We start from the raw sequence: 20410 nt of genomic DNA on the forward strand, positions 1-20410 counted from the left end.
TCTGAGGAGGTTCCCTGGGGTGGCCTTGGGGAGGCAGGGATTGAGGGAGAAACCAAGGGATAGCCTTGTTTTGGTTTGTTTAATCAGTTTGTCAAAGTGCTACATAAGATTTAGCTTAAAACTGAACTGAGCTGCTGTTAAAAGCAATGCTTTGAAGCCCACTAACCCAGAATTGGGATGGCAGTGGCCTCACCTTGTTCCGCTCTGAGTATCCTGGGGGCTGGGGTTCATTTTTTGGCCTTTCATCTCAAGATGAAAGTCGATGGCCCTGGATGTACTCGGCAAGCACCATGATGGTAAAGGGACTGGGTACCATGGGGGATGGTTGAAGAGGCCAGGTGTGGGCAGGGGGCAAGAGGACTGACCTCAGTTATCTAAGGACTGTCAGGTGAATAGATTGGTTCTCTGTGGCCCTAGGAACAGAATTGGAGATTTCAGAGTTGTCTAAAGGTGGAATGGGCTGCCTTGGGAGATAGGGAGATCCCTGTCTCTGGAGGTATACAAGAAGAAACTACTTGGCCACAGTGTTTGTGGCAGAGATTCTGACAACAGATGGCCGTTCAACTAGAGGACCTCCAAGGTTAATTCTTTCCCAGTGTTGATTGAGCTCCTATGGTTCAGGCAGTGTGTTGGGCACTGGATATATGGAGATGATTGAGAGAGACAAACAAACAGGGTTTTAGGGGGGGGGGGATGGGTTAGCCTGGTAATGGGTATTAAGGAGGGCACATACTGCATGGAGTACTGGGTGTTACATGAAAACAATGGATCGTGGATCACCACATCAAAAACTAATGATGTATTGTATGGTGACTAACATAACATAATAAAATTAAAAAAAAAACAAAACCCCTTCAAATAAAAAAGCAAACAAGACAACAAACAAACGAGTGACTGTTTACATTTGAGACGTTGCTTCAAGGAACATAGTGATGTGATAGTGACTGGAAGGGAGATCATTTTTAGATAGGGAGTCAGGGAAGAGCTCTCTGAAGAGATACCTGAGCCCTGCAGGATGAGAAGGAGCCATTTCACACAGAGATCTGTCTGGGTGGAGGGAACAGAACAGAATAGAGGAAGAGAAGCTGCTGCGGGGCTTGAAGCAGGAGAATGCTGTGATTGGATTGAGGGCTTCAAAAGATTCCTGTAGCCACTATGGGAAGCAGTAGGGGACAGGACGAGGGGAGGCTCGGAAGCCAGGTAGGAGGTTGTTTTAGTCAAGTAGGAGAAAGATGATGTCACCTAGACTGACATCAGCAGGGTTGGAAAAAAGTAGATGGATTTAGTTTTATCTTCATGACTCAATGTATCTGCTTTATTCAATCAGTTGATCCCAGAAGTAGGTTGGAGTTGTAAAGTACTGCTTCCCAAACAATGTATTAACATTTAGGGTTGGACTAAGGGGTAGTGGTAGCTGTCCTTGTGTATCTTGAGGTCTCATTTGCAAATATCCAAAGGGATGGATGGACAAGGTCTTGTTGTGATGCAAGTTCTGATAGAATTGCACAAATCCTACTGATTAACCAGACCACAGTGCCGAAGACCAGGATGAGGTCATGTCCTCTGACGGCCCATCGTCCCCTTCGCTCTGCCACCTTTCCTCTTGCCCCATGCTGAGCAGGTGGGCTGGGCCAAGAGCAGGGCTTTAGAAGTCAGGCAGCCGGGGGGGTAGTAACTGGTGAGGACATTTATCGGCTGGAAAGGCTTCGGTGAATTAAGCCCCCCTGAGCTTCGGTTTCCTCTTCTATAAAATGGGATTGTTGGATTACATGGGATAATCCCCATAATTTGCTAAGCACAGATGCTTGGTTTTCCATAAAGTGGTCAATAAATGACAAACACTGCCACCTCACCTTCTCTTCACAGCCAAGCTTTTTGGAAGAATTATCTTCCTACTGTCTTTGCTTCAGTTTGTCTTCTGCTTTCTCCATGCCCCTGATGTTACATTCCCTAATTTCATACACGCTCCCCTTCCTGCAGCCCCCACTGCCAAACCCACTGGATACTATTGTCTTTTCTTACTTGACTTTCCCCCTCTTTTAGCACCGTTGAACACAAACAGGTTTCTTAAAACCCTCTTACAGTTGGGTCATTCCGTGACATCATTCTCTGCTGGAAGGTTTTAACATGGAGAGTACCATGAACAGATTTCCACTTTAGAAAAATTACCCAAAGTCACACAACAGCATTTTCACAGTACCCGGCACATAGGACCTAAGTGTTGGCCAATATTGCTATGGGTTGTCATGATTCGCTATGTCCCATAGTGTCCTGTGATCTCTCTCATCACACTGTGTTGTCACCTTTGGTTTTGTTGTTCACCGTCTCCAAACGAGAAAGCAGAGAACTACTATTCCGTTTACTTCTGGGGATGAGGGGGGATCACACTTTTCTTCAGGCAGGGCCACGTGACTTCCTTTGGAGAATGAGGTGCTCAAGCCTTCAGTGCTTTCTTCCCTTGCACGACAAATGTGAAATCACATATTGATATGGAGATGTAATGCTCAGCCACGACATCCAGGATAGTAGTCTTGGAGAATCCCCTGGATCTGTAGCAGACTTGAGATGAGTGATAAATCAATCTTTGTTGTTTTAAGACTTTGAGATTTGGGGGGTTATTTGTTGCAGCAGGAAAGCCTAGACTAATATGAATAAAACAGAACTCTATTCCTAGAGCTTAATGCTATGTTCAGCACATATAGGACCTTAATACATGGAGGTGGAAAGCATAAATGAATAAATAGGGAACAGAAGGAAAAAAACCAAGAAGGCATCTCCTCAGGCTTATGTATTGGAGTCCTTGGCTGATTGGTTCAGTAGTTAACAATCCTTTGCCTTTCTATAGCATTCATGAAAGTCTTTCATACCTATTACTCGTGTGTTTTACACACCATTCTTGGAGCCAGATACCTAGCAGGGACTGAGTATCAGTAGCATGAAATTGTGGCAGAGTTAGAACTCAACTCCTGGTCTCTTGACTTCTGGGTCAGGACTCTGTCCATTGCTCCTTAATACCTACAAATGAGGCCAAACTTGTGGACTATAGTTGGATAGGCTGTCACCAATCCCTGGGGGTCCTGGACAGAGTGTGCCTGTCTCTATGGCAGGCTAGCCCAAGACTTGGCAAGAGAGGCCGGAGCACAGGTCCTAATAATGGGCATACTGGGATTCATGCCCAAAGGACGTCCATACACACACACAGACACATATATACACACATGCACACACTCTGTCTCTCTCACATTTGTTTACACATGAATTCCAGCTCTCGGTGTGTCCCCACGCGTGCACACTCACACCTGCAGCTGCACACATGCATACACATACTCGTACTCACGTACTGACACACATTTAAATACTCCTTCACTTATTCACATGTAATTGTGTGTACACACATTCACACGCACGTGCATACACACATAAATGTGCTCACTCAAATGCTGACGTACACTTAAATATGTGCTCATCTACCCACAAATCCCCATATACAGTTGTGTAACTGAAGACAAGACACTTCATGTACATTCACTCTTAAGTACTTGTACATATTCTTACATATATGTGTGCACACAGAAACATGCAATCCGTACTTACTTACGTGTACATTTATGACCACAGAAGCAGACATACTTATGTTCATACCTGTACTTGGTCATACACGCTTCTCTTGGAGGTTACCTGTTTCAGTATCTAAGCTAGTGTATACATGTACACATGCCTATGTGCACACACATTTGCACAAATACACAGTCCCACAGTGTATACAGGGGCATACATACTACACAGACACATGGATGCTGTAGTGTAAGCACTTAGGGCACACTTCCGCGTGTCCAGACAAGCTGGATGGATCCCTCTGGCTTCTAGCTCCCAATCTTTCTCTTGTAGCCTGCCAAGGGGGCTGCTCTAGTTCAGGACCCCCTTCCCTCTTCCCTTTTTTCCATTCCCGTTCCAACCCTACCTTTGTTTTCTGCATCGCCTCAATGAAAGTCCCTGGAAAGGTCAGATGAAGGGCTGGCAGCTTCAGCCCTCCCCTCGTCGGGAATGGGTAGAGATCCCTGTTGCTTTTCTGGCTGCCTCTCTCTGCTTCAGGTCTGTTAGCGCCGGTGAATAAAGCCAGGCGCTGGGACGCAGATAGTCAGGCCTGGGGACTCCAGCTGTTTATACTGCTGCTCTTGGAGAACAGACACAGCCTGGAAAGTTTCTGGCACTGGGACTACATCCATATCACCACGGGCCCAGGAGGCACAGCTGGCTCTTTGCGTGGTCGGTGAGACTGAGTGCTGGGCTGGGAGTCCATTCAGTGAAGCTCCCTTTCATCTCTGATTTCCTTATGATGAAAGGAAACAAGCAAGGGCTGGGGAATGCCAACATCCAGGAATTAAATATTTATATATTTGGCTCAGGAGAAGATGGGCTTTGGGGGGAGATAAGATCTGAGTTCAAATTCCACCTCTGCCACTGATCAGCTGTGTGACTATGCAAGTGACTTAACCTTTCTGAGCCTCAGCTTACTTATCTGTAAAATGGGGATAACATTTCTGTGCCTCATGGCGGTTGTCGTGAGCTCTGAATGAGATGACATATGCAGAAGTGCTCTGCTCGCTGCCTGGCCCGCGGTAGCATTTAAGGCGTGGATGTGGCTCTTGTTATTAATATGGGTCCAGTCTTGCTCTCCAAGCATATTCTGAGTGACAAGGAAAGAGGCTTGAATGGGAGAGTGGTCCAAAGGGTTTGGTTGGTGGGATCTAGATGAGAAAGAAGCTGAGGGTGAGGGGAAGCCTTGGCCACGCGAAGAGCATTAGACCTGGGTTTCTGTCACACCTGCTTCGTGCTGTGTGACCTTGCTCCTGCTGTCCCCACTCTAGCCGTCAGATTCCCTCTCTGTAAAATGAAGGACTGCCTTAGACAATTTCTTAAAAGTTTTTCTAGTTCTGAGATATTAGGTTATGTTTTTCTGAAATCATCTGCAAAGTAAATTAAACACATATAGATAACTAAGGACCCCAGTGGGGGGGAAAAATCACAGTATTGTGGAATGTACAAGCTGAACATGGTAACTCCTATTTTGGATTAACATTAATTAAGAAGGAGAAAACTATATCACCTGTGGACCACTCCCAAGGAGGCACATCATTGCCAATTCTTCATTCTTCGTCTGTGGATTCTGCTTCTCCACCGCAGGGGGCCGTGTCCCCCGGGCTTACCTTGTGGGCTATCTCTGGTTTTAGTATGTACTATTTTCCCCTGAGGTGTCCTGAGCCTGGCACGAGGTGAGGTTGGATTTCCGCTTTTGATACTGCTTAGGTGGTTGCTTAAGCATGCTGTGTGGGTCTGTGGCCCCTCGATTTCCTGAGTCTTTGCCCTTTGATGTAATGCCAGGGTGGTGCCCAATGAACACCTTCTATGGGTCAGGAGAGCTGGATCTTTATCCGTGCCTGGTGTGTCCGTATCTGTTTCCTCAGCTGCACACTGGGGGACATAGTGTCTACCATGTCTACTGTGTAGACAGTGGTCGGAAGACCAAATATTTAGTGAAGGAATCAGATGAGAGAGTGGGTGTGAAATGTGTTGAAAATTATAAGCTGTATTTAATAATAATGGCTGATATTCACTGCGTGTGTACTTTGTGTCAAGCACCGTGCTCAGCATTTTCTATGCTTTATCTCTTAATCCTCACAACACGTCACAAGGTGGATGCTACTGGTACCCCACTCTACAGATGAGGAGGCTGACTCAGGCTACCCCGCCCGGGGTCACAGAGCTGAACCTTAAGTTTTGTCTGGCCAAGGAAGATTGTGTCTTAATTGCTATGCTGTCTCTTTAGAGAGCAAAATGCAGCAGGACTGAAGTCTGGAAAGGTAGGCAGGAGACATGGGGGAGGGGAAATGGAGGCTCAGGATCGTACAGCTGATCAGTTACAGCTTTGCAGGCTCCATTGTCGTCATCGTCGTCGTCATCAGCATCATCATGGGAAACATTAAGAGCACTGACAAAAGGCATTTACTGTGACAAAAACTTTCTTGCACATAATTTCCACCCATGATACCTCGATGAAGTCAGTATGTTAAGTCACCACTGGGATTTCATAGATGGGGAAACCGAGGCTTGAAGACATGAAGCAAACCGGCTCCTCATATATAGTGAGTGAGGCCAGAGCCTGGCTTGTAACCACCACACAAGCTAAGGGCAAACTGCTATTCTTTTAGGAGGAATCTGTGCCCAGGAAATAAATCTCTGTGCGGCCATTGTAGGGAAACAAGTTGAGATGGGCTTGGAGAGCAGGTATGTACACCTGTTCTCAAAGAACCAAGTTCTTTACATAACTGGGAGGTCCCTGACTTGATCTGATGACTATGTACCATTCCACAAGGAGAGTGTCACCACACCGAGAGTATGAATAATGTGCTTCTGATTTGGGAGGGACAAGAAGAAAAGCATTGGGAGCTCTTGAGACATCCATTCGAAGTGTGGAAAAACTTGTTTTTTTGACCTGGATACCCAGTGAAAAGCAGCCATGTTTGTTCCTAGTCAACAGGTGGGATCATCTCGGTTTGGAGATAGTAGGCCTATTAAATTTTAGGGAGTTTGATCAGTTGTCCTTTGGAGGCGGGCAGGGTCTACTTGACCCTATCAAGACAGGCCTCTTTGCAAAAGGACAGATTTTGGACCATTTGCCCCATGACCGATCGAGCTCAGTGATTTTCACCAGTCCGGGACTGAAAGATTAGATCTAATCTCCATAAATGTTTAGGACCAAATAATTGTGTGAGTCAACAGACACTATACTTGATGACTGGTTTATTTATTTTAAGAAGTTATTGAGTACCCATTATTAAATCACCGCGCCAGCTGCTGAGGTTACCACAGGGAACGAGACAAGATTCCACCCCAGAAATAAGTTACGTTATGGCGAGAGCAGGGATGAATAAGCAGACGGTTAACCCTGTTACATGTTACACCCCGAGTGGTAAGTGCTGTTACAGCCACTGTAAAATGTGTCACGAGAATGGGTGGGAAGAACTCATCGTAGCCTTGGGGCAAGCACACAGGTGAACTCACACGTGTACCCGTGTGTGAGAGTGTGCAGGCTTCCTGTGCGGGCAATTCCAGCATAGACTTAGAGGAGCATGGGAAGGAGTCAGCAAGGGAAGGGGGGCTGGTCTGGTGCTCTAGGCAGAGTCCTCAGTGGCACCAGACAGAGACACACCTGTCTGGAGAACTCTAGGGCTTTCCATTATCCAGAAGGGGAAGCGAGAGAGAGAGAGAGAGAGGAGAGATGAAGCAGGGTAGAATCACCAAGGGTCTTCTATGCTTTGCAAAGGAATTGGGGCTTAATGCTGAAGGTGAAGGGGAGCCACCAGGGAGGCGTTGAACAGGGCAATGGTGTGATTGGATCTGTATTTCAGAAAGACCAGTATGTGGGAAAGAAGGCTCGAAGTGGGGCTGGATGAGAGTTCAGACTCTTCTGCAGTAATGTGAGCAAGCCCCATGGAAGCCTGAACTTGACTAGGGCCAGGGGGATGTCCAGAAATGGGTGGTTTAGAGGATTTCCTGGCAGTAACATCTGTCTATAGGACTTGGTGACTGGCTGGCTGCTCTCACTTGGCTCATAAAGAGATGACTTTAGGCTGCTTTAATTCCTTTCTCACGAGCTAGATCAGTCCCTTCAAAACAAGTACAATTTATTTTTTGTTTTGTTTTGTTTTCAAGGATTGAGAAAAAATTTTTAAAGTATCATTGCATTTATTTATAATCACAAATGTAGTATTTGCTCCTTGCAGAAATTAAAAAAATAGGGAAAGACTGAAAGAAGAAAATTAAAATTATCCGTAAGTCTGCAGTCCAGGGATAATTGCTATTAATGTTTTGGTATTTTTTCCTTCTGGTCTTTTTTTCCAGTATAGTTGATTTATTTTAAACTTTTTACTATGAGAATGTTGAAATGTATACAAAAGCAGAGAGAGGAGTTGAATCAACCCAGTAGACCCACTGAGGCTTCTAGAAGCAGCCTTCTGCTCTTGCACAGTTGAATTGTAAACTTACAAGCAGCTTTTTACATTTTCTTTTTTTTTTTAAGATTTTATTTATTTATTTGCCAGAGAGAGAGAGAGCACAAGCAGAGGGAGTGGCAGGCAGAGGGAAAAGCAGGCTCCCCACTGAGCAGGGAGCCCGATGCAGAACTCAGTCCCAGGACCCTGGGATCATGACCTGAGCCGAAGGCAGATGCTTAACGACTGAGCCACCCAGGCATCTCTACATTTTCTTTTCATCTAAAACTTCAGCCTGTTGCTATAATTTTGTTTCTGTTATCCTGGGTGTTTGGCATGTGCTAGCTCTGCTGTCTCTTTGGCCATTTGCAGATGTGTGTCTTCACCCAAAACATTGAATAGGACAGTAAAAATGCCCAAGTCGCACGGTATGCACTGGAGATCTGAAAAAAACACCAGATTTCCCCCTCCTTGGGGAAGCCCAATGCAGTGGGTACATATTTCTGGGAGTGAGATGTCCCCAGCAGGAAATAGCAGCCTGTATTTTGACTCACTCACCATAGTTGTCTCAGCAATGGAACCGAAGCTGTTGATGAAAATGTTGCAGCTCACATTCACCGGGGGACCTGCCAATCAAGAGAGATTTCCTGCTTAGCTCCATGGCCAGGAAGGAACCCACAGGATAGAACCCCTTCCTGGAACACTGACTTCAGGGATGGATCCCTCTTGGTGGAGGAGACCCTTACATGCCCTCCACCCCACCCCTGAGCAGCAGGGACTCCCAGCCACATCACTGTGCCAGATTCCCTGGTCCCCACGCGAGCACCAGGTACAGAACACCAGAGGCTAAGCTAGGATGTACTTTTATTAACATAGGATGATTCATTGTCCTGCCATATGGCTGAAATCCCTTCCCCAAACCCCATCGGCTGCCTTCTAATTTGTGGCTGAAATGTATTTACGGCTCCAACATTTGGAGGCCATCTTGGGAATCGCAAGGAACAGCAAGTTCCTTGCCTTGAACTTATGAACCAAGGATGATTGCCTGAAAGGGTGTTGATGGGAATTACCAGCTGAGGAATCCAGAGGGAACCTCAGGGGAAGTCCATAAGTCTTTATTAAATACTTTCCAGGCAAGCTTTTTGAATTCTACTGCAAAGGATAGGAAAGACATGGAGGAATATTTGCTCTTTGGGATCTCATTGTCAGGGGACCTCTGTCCAGCTGAAACCCAATCTCTTCATTTTTATACTATTAATTGGAACAGTTACCTTCTACTGAGCATCACAGGGTTTGCTGCTGTGCTGAGAATGTTACTGATACTATCTCATTATATCCTCTCAACAACCCCAGAAGATATGGTTATTACCTCCATTTTGCAGATGAGGAAACAGAGGCTCAGAGAGGTTATTTGTTCATGACCACACAGCTAGTAAGTGGTTGAGCCAGGGTTGGAGTTCAGATTTCTCTAATTCCAAAGCTGGTGACTGGCTGTACTTGGAGGAGAGAGGTTTGGAGAGAGGAAGGGGCATGCTCAAGGTCACAGAGTGGTAGAATGCTGGATTTTAAGCACTGGGCTTCCCCATAAGCTGACAAGGGGGCCAATATAAAATAACCAGAGAGGAGTGTGAGACTATGGGTAAGATTGCTATAAACAGTAGGCGTCTAGGTATAAGAGAGGTTCTGGGGAGCAAGGCATTAGGAAAGACCTCGTGACGGTGATAAACCTTGAGCTGACCTTGAAGGTGGGAAAGACTTGGATAATAGCTCATAATCCTTCACATGAAGATTGCAATGTGCAACCTGTGAATTTTTTCAGGTCTGCTTTCTTGTTGATCCCCATGAGGTCCTGAGGGAGCCAGGCCAAAATCACTGTCCCTGCTGTGGAGCTGAGAGTTTTAATAACTTACTTGGGCTTATTTAGCCAGCAAGTGGTGGAGCCAGGACTCACACCCAAGTTTTCTGATTGTGGAAAGAAGGAAGCAAATGTCTTTGTGTCCCCTGTTACCCATTCCTCTCTGTCCCTCTTTAAAAAGTAGCCCAAACATTTTACCCAAACTCAGTCAAGGTTTCCTTCTTTTCAGAAATCTTGGTGTGCAGGAAGGGACCCAGTCTTGTGGGAGGAATCCAGGTTTTCCCTCCAAGGGAGTGCCGGGCTTCCTGGGTTTTTGAAGCTCCAATACTCACTGGCTATTTGATTCAGGCACGTCCCTTCCTGTTTCTGGGTTACAATTTCCCCATCAGTCTGGGAGAGTAGCTCTTGATCTGGGTAGACACTCTGCGCTCCTTTGGTTTGGAATTCCCTTATGGAAGCTATCCATGTGAACTACAAGGTTACAGGATTTGGGGGCTGGAAGGTTTCTTAAGGGTCACCTCATCAATTTCTTCCCAAACTGCAGTAGAATCACTGGTGAACCATTTAAACTGCAGATTCCTTGGCCCAACCCCAGACCCAGTGAACCTGAATCATTGCAGCTTAGCCCAGAGTGTATTGTTTAACAAGCTAACAGGGTGATTCTCACACATAGCCAAGTTTAGGGACCACTGCTGTAGTGACACCAGCTGCCCACTCAAGGCTGAGTGCTTGAACACCTCCGATAGTGGGGAACTCATTTCATCGTCAGCAGCTCTTTCCATAGCTGGATACTTCTGTCTGCTAAAAAATTTCCCTTTTGCTGAGTGGAAATCTGCCTCCTTGTCACTTCCACCTAAACAAAGACCCATTAAAAATTTTTTTCCCCCTCATTTAGACTCAGACCCAGGCTTTTCTTTTCATTCGGTCTCATGCCATTAAAATGCCCCAAAGAGTTACTGCCTGTGCCTTGAAATGACGCACTCAGAGTTCCCACCAGGCCCTGCAAGTGTCTGCTGCTGTGACACCCATATAAATTAGATCCTGATTTATGTGTGTGAGAGGGCGCCAGCCAAAGAGACCCCATGGGGAGGTGCGGTTCATTGATATAAATCTGAAATTAAATTATCCTCGAGAAAATTATAATCCGGCTGCCTTTGGCAGCAGGATAATGTATATATTTCATTAAATATTAAAGTTTAATTTTGCTTTTGTGTATGTGTTTGTATTAGGCTGTGCCCCTGATCCTGGGAGCCATTATCCTACACAAAGTCTTAAGGAAGATTCAGACTATCAGCGCTAGAAGGGCCTAGATCCTACTGGATGATTTTACAGATGCGGAAACAGAGGCCCAGATATGTCAAGTGATGGCCTTCGGGTCACACTATCAGGTCAGCAGTGGGAGGACTGGACTCCAGTTTTCGCACGCTTTCCTTCTGTGTTCTGGTTTGTATTGCCACTGTGTTCTGCAGACCGAGCCTGCTGTTTCTGCCACCCCATCTTCAGGACAGTCAAGAGCAGGCAAGGTTTCTGGTGCCTGAAGAGAACTGCTGAGTGATTAATCACTCTGTGGAGTTTTCAAACAACACAGGCCTCTTCCTCTTGTGTTAGGGTCACAGGGCCTTATATATACGGCCTTTTCGGGAGCTCTGTGGTTTGTATGGGGCTTTTGGGAATGCTGTTTGTGCCTTGAGTGGAAGTGTGAAGGGACCGGAGGACTCAGGGGCAGGAGAACCCTCATGGCTCTTACCACGAGGGAGAACAGAGAAACCTTGCTTCCCAGTTTCTGGGGCATGGGGGTGGGGGAGGGGGTGTTCTAGAAAGATGTACCTTGCTCAGAGCCCGACTTGGAGGGGACTGAAGGGGGTAGAGACACTGCAGGTTTGGGAAAAACCTCAGACATTATCTAGTCCTGTAGATTTGGGGCCCGGATGTTCAAAGTAAGGCTCTCAGACTGGGGAGAAGGGTCTTCATTCAATAATTTTATAGTCTGGGTCAAAGTTTACTTCTTAAAACTGTCCACTGCTAAGCAAATAAGTAAGTAAATAAATGAATGAATAAACAAATCAATAAATCACTAGCATTAGACAAAGAATTGAGTAACTGTAGCTGAGTGAAAATCCTAGTCTTGACGGCATCCCTTGGAAAAGTCACTTAACTGCTCTAAGCCTTAGCACGTATTTTGGTTCATTCGTTCATTCATTCACCTTTGAGAGGTTTATTGAGGGCCATCTATGTGCAAGTGCAGTGCTATGCATGAAGGATGACTAACACATGAACCCTGGATGAATACACATTCAACAAACGAGTTCCTCCTTTCTCTGGAGAACTAGACCGCGGCACTCAGGATGGAGTTCTGAGAGAGCCCAGCAGGGGGCGTGGTGGGCTGGAATTCCGGAAAATTGTCCCAGGGGCGGGAGGCAACCTGGTGGTCAGCTCTTGAACGTGTTCGATTTGGCCAATGGTGTTTCTAAAAGATGTCATTTAGCTGCCAACTTGGAAGATTTCACAGAAAACCCTAGACTCAAGTCTTACCTCGGAAGGCCTGCTGCCCTGGGCCTGCATTCCTACCTGGCAGCTCCCTGAGCCTGTGCTTTCTGGTTTTCTCTTATCCCCATCCAGCTTCACTCATGTGTCATACCTGATCCCTCTGGGTGTCTGAGGTTGTGACCCTGGTGAAGGGCTGGGGTCCAGACACTATAGCAGCAAACTTGGTCCTGACTTACCTGCCCTTGAGGGAACCAAGGTCATGCTAAGGATGTTGGAAGATCGGGCCTCAGGAGAAGGGGCCAGGAGAGCCTGGAGGTAAACAGGAGTGGGAGGTGGGCCCCAACGACCCACCCCAGTGCATCTCACAGGCCACTTTCCATTTGCAGAGCTCTCTGAGAAGGGTACTTAGAGAATGGGGAGCAACGTAAGCAAATATTAGGGAGCTGTTACCAGCTGTCACATCCCTTGTTTGGTCTTGGACTTGAGCCAAAAGAAACAGTGAGGAAGGGCATCTGGAATCAAGAATTGATTAGAAGGCTGGCAGTTGGTCCTTGAAATAAGATTTCTGCAGGGGTCCTGGGAGGACGGTCGGAGTGCACAGGATCCCCAGGAGCTCCTCAAGACCACACCTGCAGAAGTCTGCTCAGCGGCTTGAGATTACTGCAACTTCTGGGGTGTCCCCGGACAAAGGGGCCCTGCCTCCTCTCGTAACAGACGTCAGGACCTCGTAGGACCCCAAGAGCTCAAAGAAACTTTTCAGATCACTCTGGTGAGGATTTGTAAATTGGTTGCCCACAGGACATATCTGGCTCACAAACATGTTTTGTTTGAATTTACATGTTTTCAGGATCAGGAAATTTTGCATAAATCTTGATTTCTGGCTCTTCTTAGAATATTGGATGATCTGGCAACATGGGGCCCTGATTCCTGCAGGGTAACTGTGGGCTGGGGCTAAGGAGAGGCTGTCCCCTTTCGAGGGACCTGCACCTCTGTTTCTCCACAGTTGCTACAACTCCCTTTGGCCTTACTTTTGGCTCACCTCACTCATTTAAGTGACCTGCCTAATCCCTGTAGCCATTTGAAATTGTGACTCTGAGTTAGACTAGAATGTTTCAAAATTATATATCAATCCCTGGGAACTTTCAGCTGATGAATTTTAGTTGGAAATTTCTTCTCTAAAACAAATAAAAGTAGGATGGCTTGGGAGAGAAGCGAGGGTGGGCTTGCTCATTATTCCCTCAGCTTCCTTTTCGGGCACAGTTTAAAACCCACAGGTAGAGCCAACTCTATCCCCGTAGAGATGAGGAACTGAAGCCCAGAGAAAGGAAGAGGCTTATCAAAGTTCAGAGCATACGTTTGTGCCTGAGGCATAACATGGACTTATTTCTCCACATTTCATGTTTGTCTATCTGTCCATTATACCAGAGGGAGCCAATAGTTGTTTTTTTGTTTTTTTTTTAATTTTATTATGTTATGTTAGTCACCATACAATACATTATTGGTTTTTGATGTGGTGATCCACGATCCATTGTTTTCGTATAACACCCAGTGCTCCATGCAGTACGTGCCCTCCTTAATACCCATCACCGGGCTAACCAATCCCCCTCCCCCCCTCCCCTCTAGAACCCTGTTTGTTTCTCAGAGTCCATAGTCTCTCATGGTTTATCTCTCCCTCTGATTCCTGCCCCCCCATTTTTCCCTTCCTTCTCCTAATGTCCTCCATGCTATTCCTTATGTGCCACAAATAAGTGAAACCATATGATAATTGACTTTCTCTGCTTGACTTATTTCACTTAATCTCCTCCAGTCCCATCCATGTTGATGTAAAAGTTGGGTATTCATCCTTTCTGATGGCTGAGTAATATTCCATTATATATATGGACCACATCTTCTTTATCCATTCATCTGTTGAAGGGCATCTTGGCACAGAATGGGAGCCAATAGGTTTTAATTCACCTACTGACTCCTGGCAACCAGAGGTACTGCTGAGGGGGATTCTCTGAGGCTTTGTTTCGGGCTTGGTGGGGAGGAGACAGAACCGACTAACAATGTCTGCCTGTGGGCGAGGAAAGAGTCACGGGATTCATACCCTGTGTTTACCATCTGCATACAAAACCATGTTGCTTGCTTCTGTAATATAGGAAAGCAGACCCCTGAGGATCTGGAAGGAAAGTTTACTCTACCTTTAAAGTTGGGCCTGATCCTGGCGTCATATCCAGAGGTTCTCCCCATTAGCTTATCCAGGAAATCCGAGGGTGACATAGGTTTGGGCGCGGAGCGGGCAGCTTCAGCCTCCTTGGAAGCAGCAAGGCTAAGAAAGGAGAGAGGAAAGCAGAGGGTTAATGATGGCTGTGTGATCATATGCCAGCCTTGCCCAGACCCAAGAGCCACCAGAGTGTTCTCAGCCTGAGAAATAGGCAGTGTGGGTCCTTAATGAATGAGGAAAGGCCAGGTTAAATTGTTTAGTTGGCCAGATACCCGCCAACATGGGATCCTGGCAGGCAGCTATGTGTCTCATGCTTCGGAGAAGCTGCTACCTCTTCAGGCTGCCTCTCTGGGGTTTTGTGCAATCACACTCAGCTGTGGGGCCTCCCTGGGGAGGAGATCGAACGGTTAACTTCCCAGGAGGCCCAGCCCTGTGTTTTAGGTGCCTGCACTCTCATGGGTCTGGGGAATAGCACATCCAGAGGGAGTCTTAGAGATCTCATAGTCTAGCCTTTCCCCAAAGTTTCTCTTCAGAATCAGCCACTAATTAAAAAAAAAATGTTGCCTGAGTCAAATACATTCGGGAACAGAAATTTAACCAGGCATCTTTACCTCGAGTCTTCTCAGAAGCTTTAACAAGCTTAGAGGCCTATACTTAGGGGACTACCATCTCATGAAACATACAGTTTAGAAAATGCTCAGTTGGGAACATTGAGGTACAGTTAGTGGAAGAGGCTGACGTAGGTCCCAGAGTAAACCAGTCTGCCTCAGTGTATCCAGACCGGGGGATCTGAGATCAGACTGCTGGGGTGCTTCACACTGTTTCTGTCACCAGCCCCCACGCAACAAAGTACTCTCAGGTCCTCATTCATGCCACGGCATGGATTACCGATGTCTAAGAACAGTGGCTGTCCCCCTGCCATACTCTCAAAGGTGTGCAGATTTCTAGGAAGAGTCAAGATTGGAAGCTGAAGGGTTAAAGAACAGTCCTTTGGGTTGCTTTGGGCAAATGAGATTTCCTAGTCCTGAACTGATACCAGGAGATAGCTGGGAGCAAGTGCAACTGTGGTGTGTGGTGCTGTCAGGGGCTAGTACGTTGAAGGACGCGCATGCATAGAGGGATGAGTGTGTGCACGCACTTGTGTGTGTGTGTGTGTGTGTGTGTGTGTGTGTGTGTTGCATAAGATGGGAGCTTCTGTCACCTAGCCAAGTAGGACATCATGTTCCTCAAGGATCTGCACTCAACCTCTCTTGTTCTTCGCCTTGGCTTGTTTCTGATCTCAGTTGTAACAGTTTAAGTGATCACCTCTAATGGATGGCTCTCAAGTCTGTCTTGCCTGGCCGCTCCAGAAGCCCCCTTTCTTCATTTGCAAACACCTGCAGGGCGTGTCTAGCTAGATGTCCTGCCTGTGCCTAAAATTTATCTTGCAAACTGAATGCCCCAGCTTCCTCTCTGAACTTGCTCCTCCAGAGCCCGCTTCCCCAGACAGCACCAGCATTTGGCCACTGTCTAGCCTACAAGCTCCAGAGCCATCTTGTCTCCTCGTCCCCCTTTCCTGTCACATCCCTCACTCACCAGGTCCTGGACCATGCTACCTGGTAATATAATTACTTGTGTTTGTGTTTGAAGACCAGGAATCATGGTGTTTTTATTTATTGTTTATTTGTTCTTTTAATCCCCTGCTGTGTCTACCATGGTGTCTCAGACATAATTGATACTCAGTGATTGCACAGTGAATGAATGAATGAATACGATGCTACTTTAATCAAATATTCTGGTTAGTAGGGTATTCATAAATATTCATGTACGGATTAACAATTTTAAAGTAATTAGACTATTATTTCCAGTAAAAAGAATACTGAAAGCAATCTGGTATTCCTGTGCAATTCCAGAAGGTATTTCAGGATTATTTAGACACTCATGTTATGTAACCTGAAGATCCCTTATCCATATACTTAAGAGCTCATTTTGATTGATAGGATGAGGGGCAAATGCATTTTACTGTTTTTTTTTGTGTGTGAGTCTGGATGTTTGTGAGTGGGTGTGATGTGGGCAGGTTTCTAGATGTGATGTGTTCAAGTGGGTGGATGTGTATGGATGTGTGTGGGGACTGGGATGCGATGAGGTATTTGTGGATGTGTGGTGGATTGTGTTACATAGATACAAATGTGCAAACGTGAATACCTATGTTCATGTGAAAGTGTTAAGTACAGCATTTGTGTGTGTACATGTGGGATGGATGTACATGTGGGGTATAGGGTGTGAGTGTGTTGAAGGCTTGTGTGGATGTATGTATGTGGTATGTGCATTGCATGTATGTGTTTCCGAAATGTACTGTGAGATATAATATAGGCTAGCGCAAAAAGAGTGAAAAGAACAGATGACTGGAATTTATCCTGTCTCACTTATTTTTTTTTTTAAAGATTTTATTTATTTATTTGACAGAGACACAGCAAGAAAGGGAACACAAGCAGGCTCCCCGCTGAGCAGGGAGCCCAATACCGGGCTTGATCCCAGGAACCTGGGATCATGACCTGAGCCGAAGGCAGCTGCTTAACCAACTGAGCCACCCTGCCCCTATCCTGTCTCACTTATTTATAAGCTGTGTGACCTTGGGGAAGTTACTCAACCTCTCTGAACTTGAGTTGCCTCATAGGTCAAATTAGTTTTACATGAGCAGTAACCGTGGTAGCACAGCTAAAAAACACCTAGGACAGTTTTTGGTACATAGTGGGCACTCGATATATTGTCTTGCTCTTGCCTTGCTCTGTGTGTGTGTACATGTGTGTACGTGTGTGTGTGTGTGTGTGCGCGTGTGCGCGCGCTTGAAGCAGTTCGGAGCCCGTCTGGGGGCATCTTTGGTCTCACTGCTGCTCTCAGCTGCACCGTTGGCCCTACACGGCTGGGGAGTCGTGCCGGATGCCTCCCATGGCCCACAGTTAGTACCGCAGTCCCAGCCTTTTCCCCATTCTGCACCAGACTCACGGCTGCTCTGTGGCTCTGGCGTGTGCAAAAGGGACCACAGGCCTGCAACTGGTGATTCACGACTTTTCTGCTGCTGTCATTCACTTCTAGAACCTTTCTAGGAGTGGCGGTTATGAAGCTTTCATAAGCTCCTGTTCTCTCCACAGCCCCTCCTCTCAGACAATAAGATTTGAGAACACAGTACTCCCTCCCAGCAGCTCCGAGAGAACCAGCCATCTCTTGGCCCTTAGGCCTCTTTCATAAGCCTGAATCCTATTATGCTGTATGGGGAGAGAATGAATGTGCCCCAAAGTGTCCCCTACCATTTGCTATTAGCCAAATGTGCCATTTAATACCGGAATCCTCCCCCAAGCTGAGGAGTCCTCTGGTCCCCCTAGCTCTCACGTCTGCAGCATTTGTGGTCCGGTTACCTGGCCACTGACCCACTACAAGCTCTGGCATGGGGAGCTGAATTGAGGGCACGGAGACTCTGAGAGGTTAAGTAACTGCTCTCAGGTCACACAGCACTTTAACGACAGAAGGGTTTAGAACTCAAATTTTTAAGTGTTGCTTCATCCAAAAGTTACAATGTATGGGAAAGCCTTGTAAATTGTGAAGCGTATCCATAATGTTGCTGCTATTATTACTATTTGTTTTGGAAGCTTGTGATATTCTGTGACATCCGGGAACATCAGAGCAGGAGTCTGACTCCACAATTCTGATGCATGCAACTGCACTCACCACACTGAAACATGGAGAAGAAAGAGTTGTGGGTCGCCCCATGACCTGTTTCCTCAAGTGATTCATAGCAAAAATCTTTGAAATTCTGAGATTCGCTAGTCCCAACTGGTATCCCATACCAGTTGGTTTTTTGGGGGTCGCTTTCACATTTTCGGCCCTGTTCTGCACTACCTCTCCTCGTCAGCTACAATATTTCCTTAAATTGCCTCACTTTCTTCAAACTTAACTCTTTAAACACCCAACTTGATATTTCATGACTTGCAAATGAAAAAGCAGTATTATTTGCTGTGATAGACATAACCCCGATAGGGAAAGCAGTGAAAACGAAAGAAAAAGAGAAATCTAAAATTCTAGTTACTCACTGTTGATTACCAACATTCGAACCCAAGGCCTGCCTGGAGTCCCAGGGGAAGACCAGCAAGTATTGCGAAAAGGTTGGAGACACATTAACACCTGACTGAGACCTTCTTCTCGAGATAATGAGAACTTGAAAGAGAAAGATCTCAATCATAATTCACTGGTATTGCGTGTGAACCACCTCCAGTCATCCCCCATCTCTTACTGTCCTAGACCAAAGTTTCCCTCATTCTTTTTCACATACAAAGCCTCCATTTGAATGTCAAACTAGCCATGCCCCTCCACTTGACAATCATTGTACATTTCTGTCTATATTTAGAAAGCACATTTTGCACAGAATTAGTTCACGGGCCCCTATAGTAAATCTGTGCTCTGTGCTCTTGTGCGGAGTAAATATGCATCAAGGAGGTCTTGTTGCACATTTAGAACCACTACCTCTGGGGAACTTGAACCTTTGCTTGTCAGCTGTGAGCTACTGAACAGAGAAGCTGGGGATGAATTTGAGAAATGAGACATTGGATTGTTAGGATTTGCTGACCCTATGAAAGTATTTGGAAATGATGCAGATTGTTTCAGGGATTACTGCGATGTAATGGAGTGAATCAGACTCGGTTGAGACATATTTGATTAATAGTAATTTCAGAAAGACAGTGAGGTCTTCTGGGACCAAGTGGTCTGTCCCTCGCTGGGAAGGCTTTATGGCCAAAGCTGCAGTGACTGGACAGAGTATTAAACTCCCTGTCACCTTTAAGTCAGGAGATGTGTCCCACAGGGAGACTTTGGTAGTTAAAGGACTCAGTTTTGACTCCTAATGAAAGAGACCATGGAAAGATCCAGGAGTGGGTTTCCAAGCCAGGGGTGGGGGAATGGAGGCAGGGGGACACAGTGAAGTGGGGGTTGTGTGATCTTCAGAGAGTCACTTTTGTGGCTTTCACAGTCACCCTTTGTGGCTTTCAGTTTTCTAAGCTATAAGATAAGGGGTTTAGTATAATCTCTAAGAGTCCTTCTGGCCCTAAACTATCATTTTATTAGTCTGTAATATTCCCTCTTTTTTCTTTTTCACACATCTGGTCTTGGCATCTAACTTTGTCTGGAATCTTTTGAAGGAATGTGAACATGTTTGTGACTTGGTTTTTCCCAATCCAGTCTCGAGATTTCTCTCCAATGGAACAACTCATTTTTCAGGGATTTGTTGGAAAAAAGGCCAGATCAATGCTCAGATTCTCGTTCTCCTGTTGCAACATCAATTGGAAATAGGGAATCAATATGGAGCTGTCAATCCGAATTTCAAATGAGCTGGGGTTGGCAACAATACTGGGGAGAAACAGTTTTCAATTATACCCTGCATGGCACCACATTCTAGGTTAGCAGAGGGGGTTCCCCCGACAGATTCCATCTCCTTGGTTCAACATGGGTAGACAAGTCGGGAGGTCCAGGGTGGGAAACGGGGAGAAAGAACAAGGTGAGGGGCAGAAGAGAGACTAACAGGCAGAGGGTAACCTAGGGAGAGGTGTGCAGGGCTGGAGGAGAAGCTGCAGGTGCAGGCTGAGAAGGGGAAGGGAGGTGGAGCGGGGAGAGGAGAACGTGAATGTGAAGGTGCCTGGGTGCGGCCAGTGCTATTATCAAGGGGCTCAGTGAGCACCAGGGATGGGCACTCGACTGCACTTAGGTGAGGGTGGGGGCTTTCCAAGAGGCTTTGCGGAGAAAGCGATTTTTACAATAGAGCTTGAAGGTGGGGTGTGGGGTTGGCCTGGAAGAAATAGGGGAGGAGGAGTGCTTTGAGTAGAAGGAGCAGCACGTGTTCAGTCT

At 46.3% G+C, this 20410-nt stretch overlaps 2 protein-coding genes across 3 annotated transcripts in view; one reads left to right on the plus strand and one right to left on the minus strand.

Annotated features, from left to right (window-relative positions):
• G3BP1 (G3BP stress granule assembly factor 1) overlaps positions 1–20410 on the plus strand; it is a 111729-nt gene that overhangs the window by 82830 nt on the left and 8489 nt on the right. The window lies entirely within an intron of this gene.
• Positions 1–20410, minus strand: part of GLRA1 (glycine receptor alpha 1) — an 80777-nt gene that overhangs the window by 33428 nt on the left and 26939 nt on the right. For both annotated transcript variants that reach the window (XM_078066766.1, XM_036096118.2), the window contains exons 2-3: positions 14517–14644; positions 8550–8617 (exon numbers count right to left, since the gene is read on the minus strand). In XM_078066766.1, coding sequence (XP_077922892.1) covers positions 8550–8617; positions 14517–14644 — 196 coding nt within the window. The remainder of the gene's footprint in view (positions 1–8549; positions 8618–14516; positions 14645–20410) is intronic.

The sequence above is a fragment of the Halichoerus grypus genome, chromosome 2 (assembly GCF_964656455.1).
Source record: "Halichoerus grypus chromosome 2, mHalGry1.hap1.1, whole genome shotgun sequence".
Lineage (NCBI taxonomy): Eukaryota > Metazoa > Chordata > Mammalia > Carnivora > Phocidae > Halichoerus > Halichoerus grypus.